Source organism: Podarcis gaigeae (assembly GCF_964106915.1).
Source record: "Podarcis gaigeae genome assembly, chromosome: 1".
In the NCBI taxonomy this organism is placed as follows: domain Eukaryota; kingdom Metazoa; phylum Chordata; class Lepidosauria; order Squamata; family Lacertidae; genus Podarcis; species Podarcis gaigeae.
The window spans coordinates 136,838,354-136,855,663 of record NC_139678.1 but is presented as its reverse complement, the minus strand read 5'-3'; the positions used below and the strand labels follow the sequence as shown (position 1 = coordinate 136,855,663).

Below are 17,310 nucleotides of genomic sequence, written 5' to 3'. Positions count from 1 at the left end.
TGCCTTGATGAGATTTTCTATTTTTCAGATGTTAGAAGAGTTTGGGGAATCTACTGGTAATATTACTTTTCAAAAAAGAATGAAAGAAAGATTTGGAGAGAAAATAATCATTAACATTTTAAATCTAAATGTTATTTTCACCCCTGGGCCCCTGCCTTTGTTTCCTATACTATCACTGATTATTCCTTAAGAAAAACAGGGAATAATGAGGAAGGCAGTCTCCTGGGTCTTAGCAAAAATATTTTTTCCTCCATAGCATTGCAGTAAAAATATATATGGCTCCTTTACATAGATTATATATGATTATGTATTATACTTACACCCCCCCACCCCACCCCCCAGTTCTTCTCACACCAGATTGTTCAGACCAATTCAGACAGTGGCATTTTTCTCTTCAGGAAGGAAACCCACAACATTGTGCTGGTTTGTGGCTTGTACTATATACTGCTCACACATGCATTTCCGCCCCATGTGCTATCAAAGTAGTCATCGCAGTGATGACTCCTGCTCTCATGCAGATTGCCTGGGCCTCGTAGGTGTCAGAGTTTGAGGGGAGCCAGGATGCTGCCTTCTACAACTCAGACCATCGGTCTGTCTAGCTCAGCACTGCACAGTTGACACACGGTCTGGCTGTGGCTCCCAGGCTGTGAGTCAGGGATCCTTCCTCGCACTACCTGGAGATGCCATGGACTGAACTTGGGATTTTAAATGTATATCTATAGTGCCTTACACTTTAGAAACAACATCACAGTGCGTGGAATCCTTTACACACAAAGCATATGTTCTACTGCTAAACGATGGCCCTTCAGCTAGAATCCTAAGGTGGTAAGATGAGGATCACATTTTTGAAGGCTGTAACTTTTGTTTTTAAAAAAAGCAAATTACCCTGCAAGAAAAAAAACCAAGCCCTTCGGGTAGAAAGGCTCTAGTCAGCCTGTTCTTGTCAGTGCTGGTTTGTCCTTGAAGTTGCTGGTTTGCTGATTATGTGGGCTTGTGAGTAGCTCTATCCAGTTCAAGAGTGAGAGCATTAAAAAAATAATAATTAGAATTTTAGACTTACAGTTTGCTAACTCTAGTTAAACTGAAAAGCAGCTATCAAGAGGCAACCTGACAGAACTGACTCTAAATAGGAAGATTGGAAGCTGCCTTAAACCAGGCTATTTGTCCATCTATCCCGGACTGCCTACAGTGACTGGCAGCAGTGCTCCAGGGTCCCCGGCAAAGGCTTCCCACATCACCTGCTACCTGAGATTCTAATAACTGGTAACCCCATGATTTGAACCTGGGACCTTCTGCATGGAAAGCATGCAAAACAATAATCAAAATTACAATCAACAGGAAAGACACCACGACCACAATACCTCATCATAGCACTTTCTCTCTAACTTAGAGTTTTATTCTCTGTTTCACACCCAAAAAGTGGGATTTGTTCCATGTACAAAGAGCAGGAAGAAGGCTGGCACCAGAGAGTGGAAGGGGCAGGAATTTGTTGTGGCTCAGAGAGCAGCCAAAAAGGCCTTTGCACGGAGGACAGAACAAGGCCAGAGGGGCCACAAGATCATGCTCCATGTGTCCTTCATTCAAGCTAATGGGACTCAGGGAGATAAGGACCTAAGAGCCCCCCAAATCCTGGGGCCAGCATTGGCAAAGAAATTCCTTCTTTTTCTTTCTTTAAAAAAAAAATCCATTCAACTAATCAGTGGCGTAGCGTGGGTTGTCAGCACCCGGGGCAAGGCAAGTAATTTGCGCCCCCTAACTCGTGGATTTGCGCCCTCTAACCCTAACCCCCAGATGTTGCCCCGGTGTGGCCGGCCCCCCCTGCTACGCCACTGCAACTAATGGGATAGTTTAATGAGACATTCATTTTTATTCCTATTTTAGATAAAAAATTTAATCTCTTTAGATGTCAACTTTCCATGCCTGCTTTACTAAAGAGCACAGAAACTTTGCCATAAAATTTAATTTTCCAGTAACAATGAACATAAACTGCTTAAGCTGCATCAATTTATTCACCATTCGTGATAATAGCGCCAATTATAATGGGCCCATTTAATGTTAATGTTCATTAGAGCAAACAAGGGTATATCCAAGTTACCAAAAGGAAACAGAATTTCAGGGCAAACATGTGGACTGAGTTTTAAATGCATTTCACTTGTTTTGTGTATACGTCCTACAACCACCAGTTATTTAATTCTGAAAGTGTATGTTATTCTAAAAGGGACTTCTATGAACACAGGAAGCCAGACCATTGGCTCCTTCTAGCTCAGTACTTACTGCTTTCTATGGCTGGCCCTTTCTGAGCCCTGCTACTTGGGGCCTTAGCTGAGAGGGGGACAACTTTTTCCTTCTGAGGACCTCAGGGCAGGTTGGGGAGGGAGAGGGCCTTCTCGGTGGCTACGCCCAAACTTTGGAACTCCCTCCCTAGAGAAGCTAGACTGGCTCCCTCCTCCTTGTTGTCCTTCCGATTTCCTTGTTCCAACAGGCTTTTGAGAACGGACTGCTTTTAATGAAGAGGTCGTGCTGTTTTTATTGTAATTATTTGTATGTTTTAAACATATTTTGTATATGTATATAGTTTTAATTCTATCAATGCTTAATTGTTTGCTATTTTTTTCTATGCTTTTAGCAGTTCTTATTTTTATCTTTAAGCTGACTTGAGTCCCATCAAGGAAAAAAGGCGGGGTATAAATAAATATATAATAGTAATAGTAAGTTTTTAAGGGAAGTTTTTAATGTGTGATATTTTACTTTATTTATATAACGTGTGATATTTTACTTTATAAGGGAAGTTTTTAACATGTGATATTTTACTTTATTTTTGGTTTTTATGGAAGCTGCCCAGAGTGGCTGGGGAGGCCCAGCCAGATGGGCGGGGTATAAATAATAAATTATTATTATTATTATTATTATTATTATTATTAGTAATAGTAATAATTATTATTATCGACCTTGATGGCAGAAAGTGAGGAGGAATTAAAGAATCTTTTAATGAGGGTGAAAGAGGAGAGCGCAAAATATGGTCTGAAGCTCAACATCAAAAAAACGAAGATCATGGCCACTGGGCCCACCACCTCCTGGCAAATAGAAGGGGAAGAAATGGAGGCAGTAAGAGATTTTACTTTCTTGGGCTCCATGATCACTGCAGATGGTGACAGCAGTCACAAAATTAAAAGATGACTGCTCTTTGGGAGAAAGGCGATGGCAAACCTAGACAGCATCTTAAAAAGCAGAGACATCACCTTGTCAACAAAGGTCCATATAGTTAAAACCATGGTTTTCCCAGTAGTGATGTATGGAAGTGAGAGCTGGACCATAAAGAAGGCTGATCGCCGAAGAATTGATGCTTTTGAATTAATGATGCTGGAGGAGACTCTTGAGAGTCCCATGGACTGCAAGAAGATCAAATGTATCCATTCTTAAGGAAATGCTCACTGGAAGGACAGATCATGAAGCTGAGGCCTTAATACTTTGGCCATCTCATGAGAAGAGAAGACTCCCTGGAAAAGACCCTGATGTTGGGAAAGATGGAGGGCACAAGGAGAAGGGGACGACAGAGGACGAGATGGTTGGACACTGTTCTCGAAGCTACAAACATGAGTCTGACCAAAGTGCGGGAGGCAGTGGAAGACAGGAGTGCCTGGCGTGCTCTGGTCCAGGAGGTCATGAAGAGTCGGACACGACTAAATGACTAAACAACAACAAAATAATATAGTATTAGTGGTGAAGAGACACGGAGCCAAAAGTACACCAGGTCTGACCCCAAGGGGTGTAGGGCCAGCCCATTTTTCTTTCTGCTAATCCTCCCCTCTGGTTTTGAAGGAGCTTCAGGGGAGACAGCACCTGCCTTCCAGCCCCCACATGCAAACAGGGCTCCATAGAAGGATCCTATTCAGCTCTCCTCCATCCAACTGCTCAAAACTGCCTCTTTACTCCTCTTTATCTTCCAAATGGTCCTAAACTGCATTGCTGAAAGAGCTTCTTTCTCAACCCACAGCCAACTGTATTTCAGTTAGGGAAACCAGCAATGGAGCCCCCCCCCCCCATGAGGCAACCATGCACACTCTACAGACACACTTCCAGGAACATATCAAGACCAGTTTGCAACCCACTGCCCAATAAACTCCTCTGAGCCCACCTAAGAAGGAGTGCAGAATGCCCACCACTGCTGCCTTCCTTGAGTGTATTGGGAAAGTGCTGGCCCTGGGACCTCCTGCATCAGTGGAGAAGCTGCTCTGTTGTACTCCCAGTTAAACATGAAGTTAATGCCACTTAAACCATCATGATTAAAGCATACTTACCTTTCAGTGGCTTGCTCACAATACATTTGTGCAAATTACTACTTTGGATTGTTTTCAGATAAATAATTTTGTTCACTAGCCCTGGTAACATCTAGGCAACATGTCATACGTAGGGCTGCCTTTGAATATAGTTCAGAAACTAACTACAGCTGGGAAAGAATTTGATGCACAGATTCCCAACCAATACAAGACAGTGTCCTGGATATATAAAAGCAATTCTGGCATGAGTGCCCTGGCTACCAATTAGTTTCCAAGACCAATTCGAAGTGCTGGCTTTGACCTATAAAGTTCTAGGTGGCTCTGGACCTCAATACCTCCTGTCCCCATTTGAACCAGCCTGGACCTTGTGATCATCATCTGCCCTCTCCAAGGGAGGTCTGGAGGCTGGGCCTTTTCAGTGGTGGCTCTCCGCTGATGGAATGCTCTCCCCAGGGAGGCATGCTGGGCCACTTAGACTCTTGGCCTCTTTTAGTGGGTGAAGTGTGTCAAACGGCTTTGTATTTATACCAGTATTTTGTAGTTTTGTTTTCATTTTATATTGGTTTTCATTTAAATAAATAAAAATAACAAAAATTTAGTGCCATGTTGAATTTGACCCTTTGTATCAAGGAAAATATACACCTGGTTAAAAGTGTATACTCATGAATGCATTTAGTGTCCTTGCAGGCAGGCAGGATGACATGCTCCTGGCACATCAAGGTCTTAAGGTCAGTGTGTTGATCTTAGCTGAATGTATGTGTCAATGTGAGCCATGTTCATCAGCCATCTCTCCACGCTTCTGTGAAACAGCTATGAAGTGTCTTCCTGAGGCTGCAGCCGTACACCCACCTACTCAGGAGTAAGCTGTTTATGGGTTGTTGGAACCACTTTATTGAAATGTGTTGCTTTGTATGTTGCGCCTTTCTTGCTCTGAACCTTCCTACAAGAGATTTTTTGAAGTAAGCTTCTAACAAGACAAATAAATAATACTAGTATTAATAATGAGTTCCCTTTGTGATTCCATTTCCTAGGGAAATGTGGGCTTCATTGAACGTGATATTTAAACTGAGTCTGCGGATGACTTTGCCAGTTGGCTTTGTGTGCATTTGATTCTGGTTTAACATCACTGTTTGCTCTTACCCTGTTGGAGTCCATTCTTGCCCTGGATGTATAGATGGGTGGAGGAATGTTAAATGCCTGAGGAACTAGGTATTCTTCAGCATCCATCATGTCTTCCAGGTCTCCCTCATCCAGAAGATTCTGGAAAAACTTGCTGTCATTTGGGCTTGGGAGTTTCATGCGATCGTCACCCTAGATATGGTACATTGATGGAGAGGGGGGGGGGGAATCATCCTTTGGTTATTTCGCCTTACCAATAATCTTTCTGTTATAGCTATAGACTCTTATCTGTCTAGTTATTCTTGTTGCCCTCCATTATTATACAAGTGTGTTATGCTCTCATATTTTCTCCAATCAAATTCTATTGTCCTTTACACATTTTCTGAACGGCTCTTTAAAACTAAATAAAGAAGGAAATTATTCTTGGTCAAAACTTGGGAATATGATGACAGAAGTGTAATAACTGTTATCAGTCAAACAAAAGCCCCATTATTATTATTTCTACATTCCTATAATGGTGCTATTTGGAGGTGAAGGATGACCCAGGCCATCTGCTTTTGACAAGTTTGACTATTTTTGTGAAATGTTTGTGTTACTGAAGTTAAAATGATTGTAGACAGAGATAGTAGACAGAAATAATTTTCATAATATCCTTATTCTGTAATAATCATCACCATCACCATCATTTCTTTAGCAATTTTGTTTAGCACTAAATATCATCAACAGCCCTCTAAGGTAAGTTAGTATTATTATCCCTATATTTTATTTAATTAAAACCTTTATGTATCACCCTTTTCAGTTTTGTGTACACACATACTACTACAAGTAACAACTAAAATCCTTAAAAACAAAACTGAAATTCAAAAGAATTTAAAATGCCTGGGTGGAACCTCTTTTCCTGGGGTTGAGGTGCTGATGATGGGATAGCCCTCACCTTTGCTGTTATGTAGCATATTGGCTGATAAAGGAGATCTTAACCCAGGGTCTTAACCCAGGGTTGATATGGGAAGAGGTATTCCTTTAGGTACACTACTTAAGTCTCTCTAGATGCAGACGGTGCTTAGCCGCTTGCACAAATCCATAGCTGACTGCAAGCAGGCCTGATGCTCTATTGCTGCCATCTCCAGGTGAAAGGATCAGGGGATCAGGGGCTGGGGGGGGGGGCGGCTGTTGAGGTTGTCACACTCGTCTGCTCCTGGTTGCGGTGCTCCACCAGCTAGGTCCCAGACTTCCTTCTCAACACTGGCCCTTGCAGGAACAGAAGCCCGACACTCTGGGAAACCCGGCAGGCAATGTCACTCGAGGCAACAGCTGACGTTGTTCAAGTTGGAATATTTCTTGACACATTTTAACTCTTTTTCTCAGTGCCTCAGTTCAAGCCACTTTGTGCAAGCACTAGCCAAAGAAGCCCCCAAATGAGCAAAAAAGAATCAATCCATTTTACCTCTATCTGAGTAATTACTACAGTACTTAAAAGGGCTCTCTTGAGCATGGAAACTGAATATTAAGGTGCTGGTTTTTTTTTAAATGGCTGCATTCAGTTTTTAAGAAAGGGGAAAAGCACTCCTTTTTTCTATTCATCTTAATAAGAGAATTTGGTGTATATTCTTTTTTTAAAAAAGAAATCACTTACAGAGCAGATGCTAAATGAAAATGTAAAAAGGGTTTGGGTTTGAAGTAAAATAAATAATTTAACTGAAATGTCATTTTATACTTGTTGTTCTGCCTTGTAATAACATAATCACACAAATGGTGATGGGGAAAATATTTTCTCCCTCTTTAGCTGAATGAGGGGAAGGGAGGAGAGCCAGTACAGGCAGAGATCCCTATAAGCCAGGAATGGAAAACCTGTGGCAGGCCAGAGGTTGCTGGACGCCAACTCCCATCAGCCCCAGGCAGCATGGCCAATGGTCAAGGATGATGGGAGTTTTGGTCCAGCAACACAGAATCAGAGAATTGTAGAGCTGGAAGGGACCCTGGGGGTCATCTAGTCCAATCCCCCGCAATACAGGAATCTCAACAAGATCATGCATGACAAAACAGACCACAGATTTCCCAGTCCATCTAGAATTAGAGTCCTCTTTCTTCCTCTGCCCCTGTCACATTCCATGGGAGTCCAGGGCACTGGAGGCCATTTCCACATCCATCTTGCTCCTCTGCCACTGGTCTGTCAAGTTACTTGAACTCCAGGAAACTCATAACTTGACAAGAGTTGTCATTCTCTGGAATGGGCTGTTGCAGTGAAACAGGACTCTGTTGAGCCTTATGGTGATCTCTCCATGTGCAAGCAAAGCACCACACACTACTCCAGTGAGTATCTTAAGTGCAGGCGTGTGAAACTAGTTGCATTCAGACTCTCCCTTACAATGAATTTCAGAGGGACTCTGGGATTTCTTTAGAGGCAAAATATCTTGGGGACCCTCTGAAGCAGATTTGCAAGGGGAGCACTGAGGGACTGGAGGGGAGAGACACAATGCTGAAAACTGCCCTCCTTCCTGTTCCTGTTCTTCCTTCTACAGAAAGACACCATAGAACATTGCCCTTTGAAATTATCGTGATTTCTTCTCGGATGGAAATCCAAATGGAAGATGCAGCACCTCTGTGTGATCTAGCAATGGGGGCAGCCATGTGTGCCCCCATGTCCCCATCACCATGTGATGGTGATAGAAAGGGCCATTTCTAGTTCTATCTCAATCTGCACAGCAGCTGCTGTGCTTTTTAGTTAGCTAGTCGCAAGTGACTGGACCCTGTAAAGAATAAATAATATTTTGAAAGGCATCCATTGGACCACGTTGTAAATGGTGGTTCAGATAATGGTGGTGTCGATTCAAAAAGAATCCATACATGCAAGGACAAATAGGACAGAATGGTCTTTGTATCAGTCACATGCAAAATTTAAACCAATTTGTCCATCTCTACTTTTGTACACCCATAGGCTACCCACTGGATTTTGCCTGAGGAATTTCAGTGAAACTCAACAGGAGTTTTTCATTAGATTTAGGGATGTCTGAGAACTTCAGTATTTGTGAATTCTGATATGAATCGACCTAGTCTTCACCTCCCAGATTAATTATCAGATTGGGATTTAGTTATCTAACAAGTTTTCATACTACCTAATGTGCATTTTGATTTTTGAAAACTCTCTCTCTCTACATATATAAAATATGCAATTTGATATTGGTGCATTTAAAAAAACGGATTAATGCATATTGTAGCAGAAAATGACATGGGCAGGAAATAGACTGATTCGCCCATCCCTAATTTGACTACCAAAATTACTATTACACAAAATTACACATCCTTACCAGATTTAAAAATTTAAAATACCAAGATTACGCGATTACACAACTCTCCAAAATGTATTTGTGACATAACTCTGTTGGAAAACTCATGCATTATATAGGAATGTTAGTCAGAAACCAAGAATAGTAGTGGTACACTTGTGAATGTTTACTTGATAGCAAAAAAAAGAGCTCGTCCCTGTGTAACCTTTAAAATGATCTTAGTAAAGCCCATTCAGAGAGAAGGTCTACTGCAGAGCTGCTCACCTGGATGACCAGGTATCTCTGAGGATCTCGAGCCATTCTAGAAAATTCAGCAGCCAATTCCTTGAACTTAGGCCGACTGTCAGCATCAATCATCCAACCTAAGGCCAGATACAATGAGAGGAAAAATGCTTCTTGTTAATAACAAGCAATGTATGGCTTTTCGTAAACAGTTCAGTCCTTAAGAGGAGGTATAAACTCAAGGCACCTCCCAGCTGAAGTTGGCTATATTATGGCTTTTTATTCTTTACTGTACTCAGTACACCTTACATTTTCATTTCCTAAATATGTGTTCCATATCATGGTTTAAGCTTACTTATTAGGAGCAGAAATCTTAAGCATATTTACTCCTTACTTATGGTACTTATAACCTGCCCATTACATTTACAGTAAAATAATAAAAATGAACCGTGTTCAAAAATAGAAAAATAATATTGACCAGCTAAACATGTTAATCACAGATAAGATTCACATGGTAATAATTTAGTAAAACACACACTCAATCCACAATGCACTTCGCTTCACTGGACAAAGATCTATCTTTACCTGTCAATAACATTGGAGCATGACACACATCATGGATGGGGTGGGTGTCATTCCATAAGCTTGGTGATAGAACAGAGAAGGACATCCCATGCACCCACACAATATAGACATCACTTGGCAAAAGGATACGAAGTAGGGGCTCCTCTGCACATCTTAATGCAATGGCAGGAGACATTCCTTCAGATATTTGGACTTCAAGTCATTTAGGGCTTTATATGTCACCATAAGTATCCCGAAGGTGATTGCCAACTAGCACAGTCCTTTCGAAATAGGTATTATATGTGACTGTGGCAGTGCCCCAAAGGATCTTGGCCACTGTATTTTGCACCAGTTGCAATCTCTCAATTGTTTTCAATGGCAGCCACACACAGAATGCTTACAAAGTTCAGTCTGGAAGTTACCAGAGCATGGATAACTGTGGCCAGCTTATATCTCTGCCCAAGAAAGGCCGGAGCAGGCAAGCCATCTGGAGTTTGGACAGGCACTTCTAGACAATGATTCCACCTGTTATTCAAATGATAATGATGGCTTCAAGAGTACACAACTGCTCCTTCAAGGGGAGTAAAGCCCCATTAGAGCAGGGTGTCCCTCCAAAGCCTGGACCCAAGAACCAACCACAAACACAACACCACGGCTTGGCCTGGATTCAGTTTCCAATTATTGCCCCACTTCCAGTCTATTACAACTTCCACATGGTGGTTTAGCATCTGCATTGCTTCTCATAATTCAGATGGAACAGAGAGAGAAAAATGGTTGACACTTGCATAATGATCACACCTCGCTCGAAATTCCCCGATGACTATTACCACCAACTTTATATCAATATTAAATACCATGGAAGACAAGATCAAACCCTGCAGGACTCTGCAGGTCAGCTTCCGCAGGGTCACGTAGAAGACTTCCATCCCCATTCTTTGAAACCATCTTGAGAGGGAGGAGCAGAACCATTGCAAAGCAGGGCCCTCCAACTCTCAACGCCCTCCCTGGGTGTTTGAAGGAGGTACATATTGTACCTCCCAACTGTCCTGCTTTGAGCGGGACATCCCAGATTAACAGAAGTCACCTCAGCTTCCGTTTTAAATCCCGAATGTCCCAACTCCCCATCTGCTGCCACCTCAAGGCCTCCATTGAGGCCTGTCATGGCTGCAGACGTGCCTCTGTAAAGTGTGGCGCCAACTTCCAGAAGTATATCAGCAGCCGCAGCTGGCCTTGTGGCACAGGAGGGCTTGGGCTCATCACAAGTGGCAGTGAGCTGATGAAGGTAAGGCGGCAGGTAGGCCAAGGCAGCATAGGTGTGCTTGCAGGTAGGGGTGGGGGACGGTGGCAGCAGCAGGCCAAGGTGGCATGGTGGAGTTGTGGTGGCATGGTGTCCTGGATTTGGATTGGAAAAAGTTGGAGACTATGAGGTACCATGGTCAATAGCATCAAAAGTCACTGGGAGGTTAGGGGGAATTAACACTTTCCCTCTCTCTTTCTTGAGAAAGGCCATCGATCTGGGTGACAAAGGCAGTTCCAGTGCCAAACCTAGGCTTGAAATGGAGTCTAGGAAATGAGTTCTATTATACTCACTTCCAAGATGACATGGTGCATATCTTAACTATCCCTTTTCTTTTCTGAGACACTTCCTTGTGTTGTTTTTTTCATTTTTGATTTTCTCTATACTTGACACACAATCAAATCTTCCCCTGGAGTCTGAGGTTTCACTCAGTTGCTTGAGTTATCTGGCGATTCTGTTCTATGCAGCATTTTATTCATCTCTGCCTCATCTTTATGGCACAGTATAATGCAGATTGTGTGGGGTAAGCTGTAGGGGCTACTGTCACTCATTACAGGTGTCCTAGTACTATGAAAAACAAACACATCACACAGCTTCTGAACCCCACTTGCAGCTACACTGGTTTGCTAATGGCTGGGTAGGTCCCAATTGTTTCTAATCCTATTTACATCTCATGTTCCATTTATTATTATCCCCATTATGCTATGGAGAATTCTTTATCACAAAAAAATACAGTAGAGAGGAAACCAAGCTTTCCAGAAGCATAAAATGGGATGGCTATTAAATATGACAGCTCTTGGATATCCCTGTCAAGTTTTTTTATTGCCCCCCCCCCCCCGGCATCATTTGTTAGTGTTGATTACATTGCAGAAGTACATCTGCGCATCTAAAGCCTGCTTGATTACTATGGCTGCTGCTACCTAGACATGTTTGATTTTTCACAGTACGGCATTTTGTTTCCTCTTATCTTTCTTCTTGCTGGCTCAGAGGAAGGCTGTCTGGAAATAGCTGGCTCTCCTCTGCTCCATGACCGAGGGCACAAAGTATCACTAATAAGTATATTTTGCTCCGCAACAGCCACTGGTTTATCTCAGAGCAACCCTCTTCCACCCAAGATAGCATCAGCAATTTTTGAGGAATCTGTCATCATTTGGCAGGAAGTCTAAATAAAGTGGGTCTTATCTGTTGAAACCTCCACTCTTCCCCATTTAAATACCTAGAACCTGTGAGTGACACCTGACTGCTAGTGATGAAGTTGTACGTACAACTCAGGATGAGACTAGTACAACACCACATTAGCTTTGAGAATCTTGCCAAATGGTTTCCAGTGTAGAATCACATCCAGAGATCATGAGGTGGCTCACATATGGCCCTAGTGTGAGATTCTAGTGTGCTTGAACCCTTCCCCCACGTTAAGGCATAAGGCAAACTGCAGAGCTGGTATGTGCTTGCCTGTATATGCACTGATCCTGCCCTGCATTTCATCTCCCTCAATAGAGGGGTGAGTGGATCACATGAGCAGGATATATACACATTTCTCTGGGGTCATAAACTATTCACCACATGTAACAAGCATCTCACTACACATAGAGGAAATGTGCAGACACACATGTGAACCAGCCTGCACAACTACAGGTCTGAGGTTCTGGTCTGTATCCCCCTGAGTTGGTTAACTTGAGCCTGCCTTGTTCCACTTCAAATTGCAAGTGAGGACTCTTGCATGAATGCTCCTCCATACGAAATATGGTAATTCCCTGACCAAAGAACACCAGAAAAGCAAGGGAAAGTATTCTATGAGAAGGGAAGTATATTGCAGGGAGGAGCATGCATGTGGATCTCCACCTGCAGTCTGAACTGGTGCAGCACAGAGGAAAAAAAGTTAATTGCTTCCATGACAACCAGGTCTGTATGTCAAGCCTCAAAGGGGAGGAAGCCACCGTTCTGACACCTGTGACTGAGATTCAAAAGTGTGATGCAATTCAGAACATGTGTAATCTCTTCAAAGGGGACCACATATACGTACATCCTAAACCAGCCAATTAAAATACAAAGGAGCAAAACTTCCCAACCAAACCAGATAATGCACTTTTCAAGCATGAATTCTGTGAGGAGGACCTTGGAGTCCTTAAAACCAACCAGGCTTCTATAGAAAACAACAACACAGTAAGTGATTATGTGTAAATATTTCTCCAACCTTAACTGCTACAGCTAGACTTCTGGTGGTTGAGCATGATTGTGATGTAGCTACGCATATATAGGAAGGACTTCAGGTTGGCTTCTGGTTTACGTGCCCTCAACAATGGTTTTGCCTCATGTCCTAAAGTCTTGTTATGAGGTCATCATCCTCTGCAATTAAGTACTCGGAATGCTAATTTTGTTTACCTTGCATGCCGTTGCAGAAGGAAGGAAGTCATGACTCAACAAGTTGGGGACTGAGCATCCACCAGCAATGGCACAGTTCCCTCCCTGTGATTCTTTGGTGATGCTGAACTTGGTATGATTCCTGGCCTTCCCCAACAAAGCTCTTGTGTGCTGCTGCAGCAGCCTGTCAGCTCAAGCGGTTAGCAGGATTAGCTTCTTCGTACTCTTAGTTTAATGTTTTCATCTGTACACACGAGCACCAAACCCCACATGGAGGAAATGGCTGTGTGTTAATCTCATTTAAATTAAGTCAGAAACACCACAGAGACTTTCCTAATTCTTTTTAAATTAGAAGCTTGAGCCTCAGGGTCACATTTTCTAGCATGTGCACATTGGGAGAGGGGGGAGATGTGTTGGTGAGCATCCAGTTGCAAATAGCACAAATAATAATGATTTGCTCAGGATTCTTGCCCAACTCTTCTCTCCCCCTGCCCTTAAAGATGCATATTTAGCAACTAAAATATCAGTGCCTCTCCACACTGGAACACTTCCTCCCAAAAGCTCAGTCTTTTCATATTAATCCAAGTTTTTTTTTAATAAAACACACTGGATTTTATTTCTTATTCACTATGTCATTTAGAGTCAACTTTCACCCCTTTAGAACCTTTAATAGGTGACTACCTGGGTACCGTAATTACGTGAAATGCTATCATCTAACAAATCAATTGTTATGGAAATGACAGCAATTTGTCTGCTACAATTTTGACTTCACAGGAATAATGTCTGATACTATCTGCTGGCAATAAGAATCCAAGCTAATGCAAGCGTATTCCATCAGACTCACATCCTTCACAAGTGTGAGGCTTGTGTGTAATATTTAGACATAATTGATGTAGCCTCCTGAATATAATGCTTCAAAACGGCAAGCAGTACTACAGAGGACTCACGACATTAATGAATGCAAGCTGTGGCAGACCAACGCTTCAATATAGCTCATCCGCACAGAGCTACTGCCAAACGAGAAATACTCACATTTCACCATCACCATGTAAACATCAATGGTGCAGATCGGCGGTTGTGGCAAGCGCTCCCCTTTCTCTAGCAAGTCAGGGATTTCTCTTGTTGGGATGCCATCATAGGGCTTTCCACCGAAGGTCATAAGCTCCCAAATGGTGACACCTAAAACAGAAAAGCAATGATCACATTTTAATGAATGCATACTTGAAACATGAATATACACACATTAGGAATCATTTATCTGAGCCAATATAAGGTTATAGTGGGATTTGCACCAGTTCATGTGCGGTCTTGTTTTAGGAACATGCAACGCAGAGATCCTTCATGACGCCTGTTAGAGAAAATGCAATACCAGTGTCCCTCCACACGTGTTTAAGCACCACTGCCACCTCCTGCCCTGCGCCATGGTAGAGGATGCTCCTGTGCAAGGAAATGGAGCTCTCTGTGAGCACTGGTGCTCTTCCTGCCCACAATCACACACTTGATCAGGTGGACTTCCAGCATTTCATATGGCAAACTGAGAAAAGCAGTTTCCACTGATGCAAAAAGGATTTGTGAAGAAATCCCAGCACTCTGTTCTCCTATTGCTGCTGGGGTCAATCTACTAGAAAGTTGTCTTGACGAAGCCTCCTTGAATGAATAGTTAGGATCTTGAGTAGCTCCTCGGGGGACTGTGGCCAAAGTGTATTTTTTTAGCTCTTTTTATTCCAGTTTAAGGCAGAAATGGGAAACCTGTGGTATCCTGAATGAAACGTGACTTGATGGAGATAGAGCATATGTTTTGCATTCAAAAGGTCCCAGGTTCAAGCCCAGGAGCCTCCAGGTAGGGCTAGGATTGTCCCTTGTGTGACACCCTGGAGAACTGCTGCAGGCAGTGTGTCAATAGTGAGCCTGATGGACTGCATGGTCCTTTGGTATACAAAAAGTTGTTGGACTCCAACAGGCATCAGCTGCCTCCAGGCAGCACAGCCAATAGCAGGGGATGATGGGCGTTTGGGCTGACAACTTCTAGAGAGCCCACAGGTCCCTCAGCCCTGGTTCAAAGCTGAAACATGTTCCCTGAATGCATAAAAGATAATGTATATAAAGGTTGGGGGGAAACCCCAGGGGAAAAACAAGACCAAAGAAGAGATCCTACAGTTTGCTGTTATAATCCTCAGCAGATCCCAAGGAATATTACTTGATTCTTTCATCATTTAAGAACCTGGAACTTAAGGGAAGAATACTGCATATCAGCAAGGGGAAAATATTTAGAATGATTTGCAGGGGTGGAGTTTAAAAATTACGTCAATATTTTAAAATGTGGAAAAGTAAAATAAAATTAAAATGCCACCTACACCAAAGAAACTTCTATTGTGAAGAGAGAGAAAAACCTATTTTCTAAAATAGCACATTTTGTCTAACTTACCCTGAAAGCAAAAAAGTTATACTATTTTTATGTTTTATGTCACTCAAAATCAGTGACAGTGTGTGATGCATGTCTATATCATATATATTTAGAAATGCCTTATGATTTATGGCAGGGCAGTGCAATGTTTTTGTAACCGGGACACTATTTTCAAATGTCTTCAAAATTATTATTATTATTATTCTCTTTCAGCTGGGAAAGAAGATAAATAACACACACAAAGCTGTAAGTAACTTTTTTTTTAATCCCCAAAGACCTAGTTTAATATCAAAACTACTCTCTTGTCCCAGCAGCTTCCTTATTTGGTCTTTTTTAATTCTTTTATTTTAAAGGTCATTTAAAATATGCCTCCAGTGCGGTAATCATATCTTGCAGGTTGTTACTTCCAGCCTGGAGAGGGGCAGGTAACACAACTATTGATAGCGCATAGAGTACAAACATGTGGCGTTTCTCCCCCTCTAGCCACACATTTCAGCATCGGATCCAGGCATCTCTGGGGCACCATATGGAGCTGGCAGTGTGGAAATCACGCACAAACATCCAACCCCAGCTGGCCAGCAGAAGAGCAGCAGGGCTTCACTTGCAGCAGTGGGGCAACCACTGAGTTCAGCCTCACGCTTCCTCTGGGCTGCTGTTCTTTGACTGACCGATATCGTCATCAAAATTAAAGATACATGCATGCATGCAAATCTTACTAGGTTAGAAAAATGAGAACGATATAGACTAAAACACCGCAACTGGAAGTAAATCTAAAACTCAATGCATTTAGAAATAGGAAACTAGCAATTACACACTATTAAGCACATTCAAGTCATTACAACAAAAAAGTGTATCACATATAAGAAACCATAGGGTTACAGATGCTGCCATGCGCACATTTAGCTGGCTGTAAGTTTCAGTGAATTTACTGGAACTTAACTTCTGAGTAAAGATGCATTGGGTATGGCTGCCCACCTGAGACCTCCTGCGTTACATCAAAGGTTCCAGGGCTGAGGTCTTTCTCTGTAGTGTTGTTAATCCTTCCCAGAGAACACAGCTATTTTGCTAACTAGAGGCATATATCACAAAAGAGGCCATTGGATGTCTTTGTATATAAAATCCCAATGTCCATTTTTTTTCTTAGCTCAAGAGAAAATAAAGGTAGCCAGTTTGAAGAGCCAAATACTATATTTTGCTATCACATCCTAATAATATTTCAGCTAGTACCACACGAGTGATTGTACTACTGTTGTTGCAAATACCTATTGCAAGAGCAAGTGATGACCAATTTTATTTTAATTGCTTCCTGCAGGCTTCATTCTCTCTGGTTCCACTATCAAAGGGGCATGGAATCATTCCAGCAGCAGCTGGAAGAGCTCAGGAGGCAAACAGCCAGACAGGTGCCAATGAATTGAGCTTGATATTCCAATTAACTAAATTAAACTAATTCCCTGTTTATGGATTTCAGAGATTCCTCATGCGCTCGACCTTTCTTACAAATGGTAAGGTTATTTGGGAAGTACAATTGGATCACAAAATGATCAGTCTGCTTACCTATCAGTTTAATCCTCCCTCTCACTTTATTTGTTCTGTGTTATAATAAATTTCCTTTTATGGTATAAAAATTCCCATCAGCCATTTTTTTTAAAAAAAACAACAACACCCAGAAACATTCACAGCTTTTCAACTTGGCTTTTCTAAGGAGTGTTGAAAACTATGGCCCCCAGCATTTTTTCTATATATCTTAAGCTAAGCAGAAAAGAACTGTTTTTTTATGATGCA

The 17,310-nt window shown here is 42.2% G+C and overlaps 1 protein-coding gene across 5 annotated transcripts in view; it reads right to left on the bottom strand.

The window, feature by feature from the left end:
• ERBB4 (erb-b2 receptor tyrosine kinase 4) overlaps window positions 1–17,310 on the bottom strand; it is an 837,205-nt gene that overhangs the window by 37,477 nt on the left and 782,418 nt on the right. For all 5 annotated transcript variants that reach the window (XR_014556491.1, XM_083704220.1, XM_083704222.1 and 2 more), the window contains exons 23-25: window positions 14,157–14,303; window positions 8,945–9,042; window positions 5,418–5,588 (exon numbers count right to left, since the gene is read on the bottom strand). Coding sequence is in view for 4 of the 5 variants with exons in the window: in XM_083704220.1 (XP_083560346.1) it covers window positions 5,418–5,588; window positions 8,945–9,042; window positions 14,157–14,303 (416 nt within the window). In the remaining variant the exon portion in view is untranslated. The remainder of the gene's footprint in view (window positions 1–5,417; window positions 5,589–8,944; window positions 9,043–14,156; window positions 14,304–17,310) is intronic.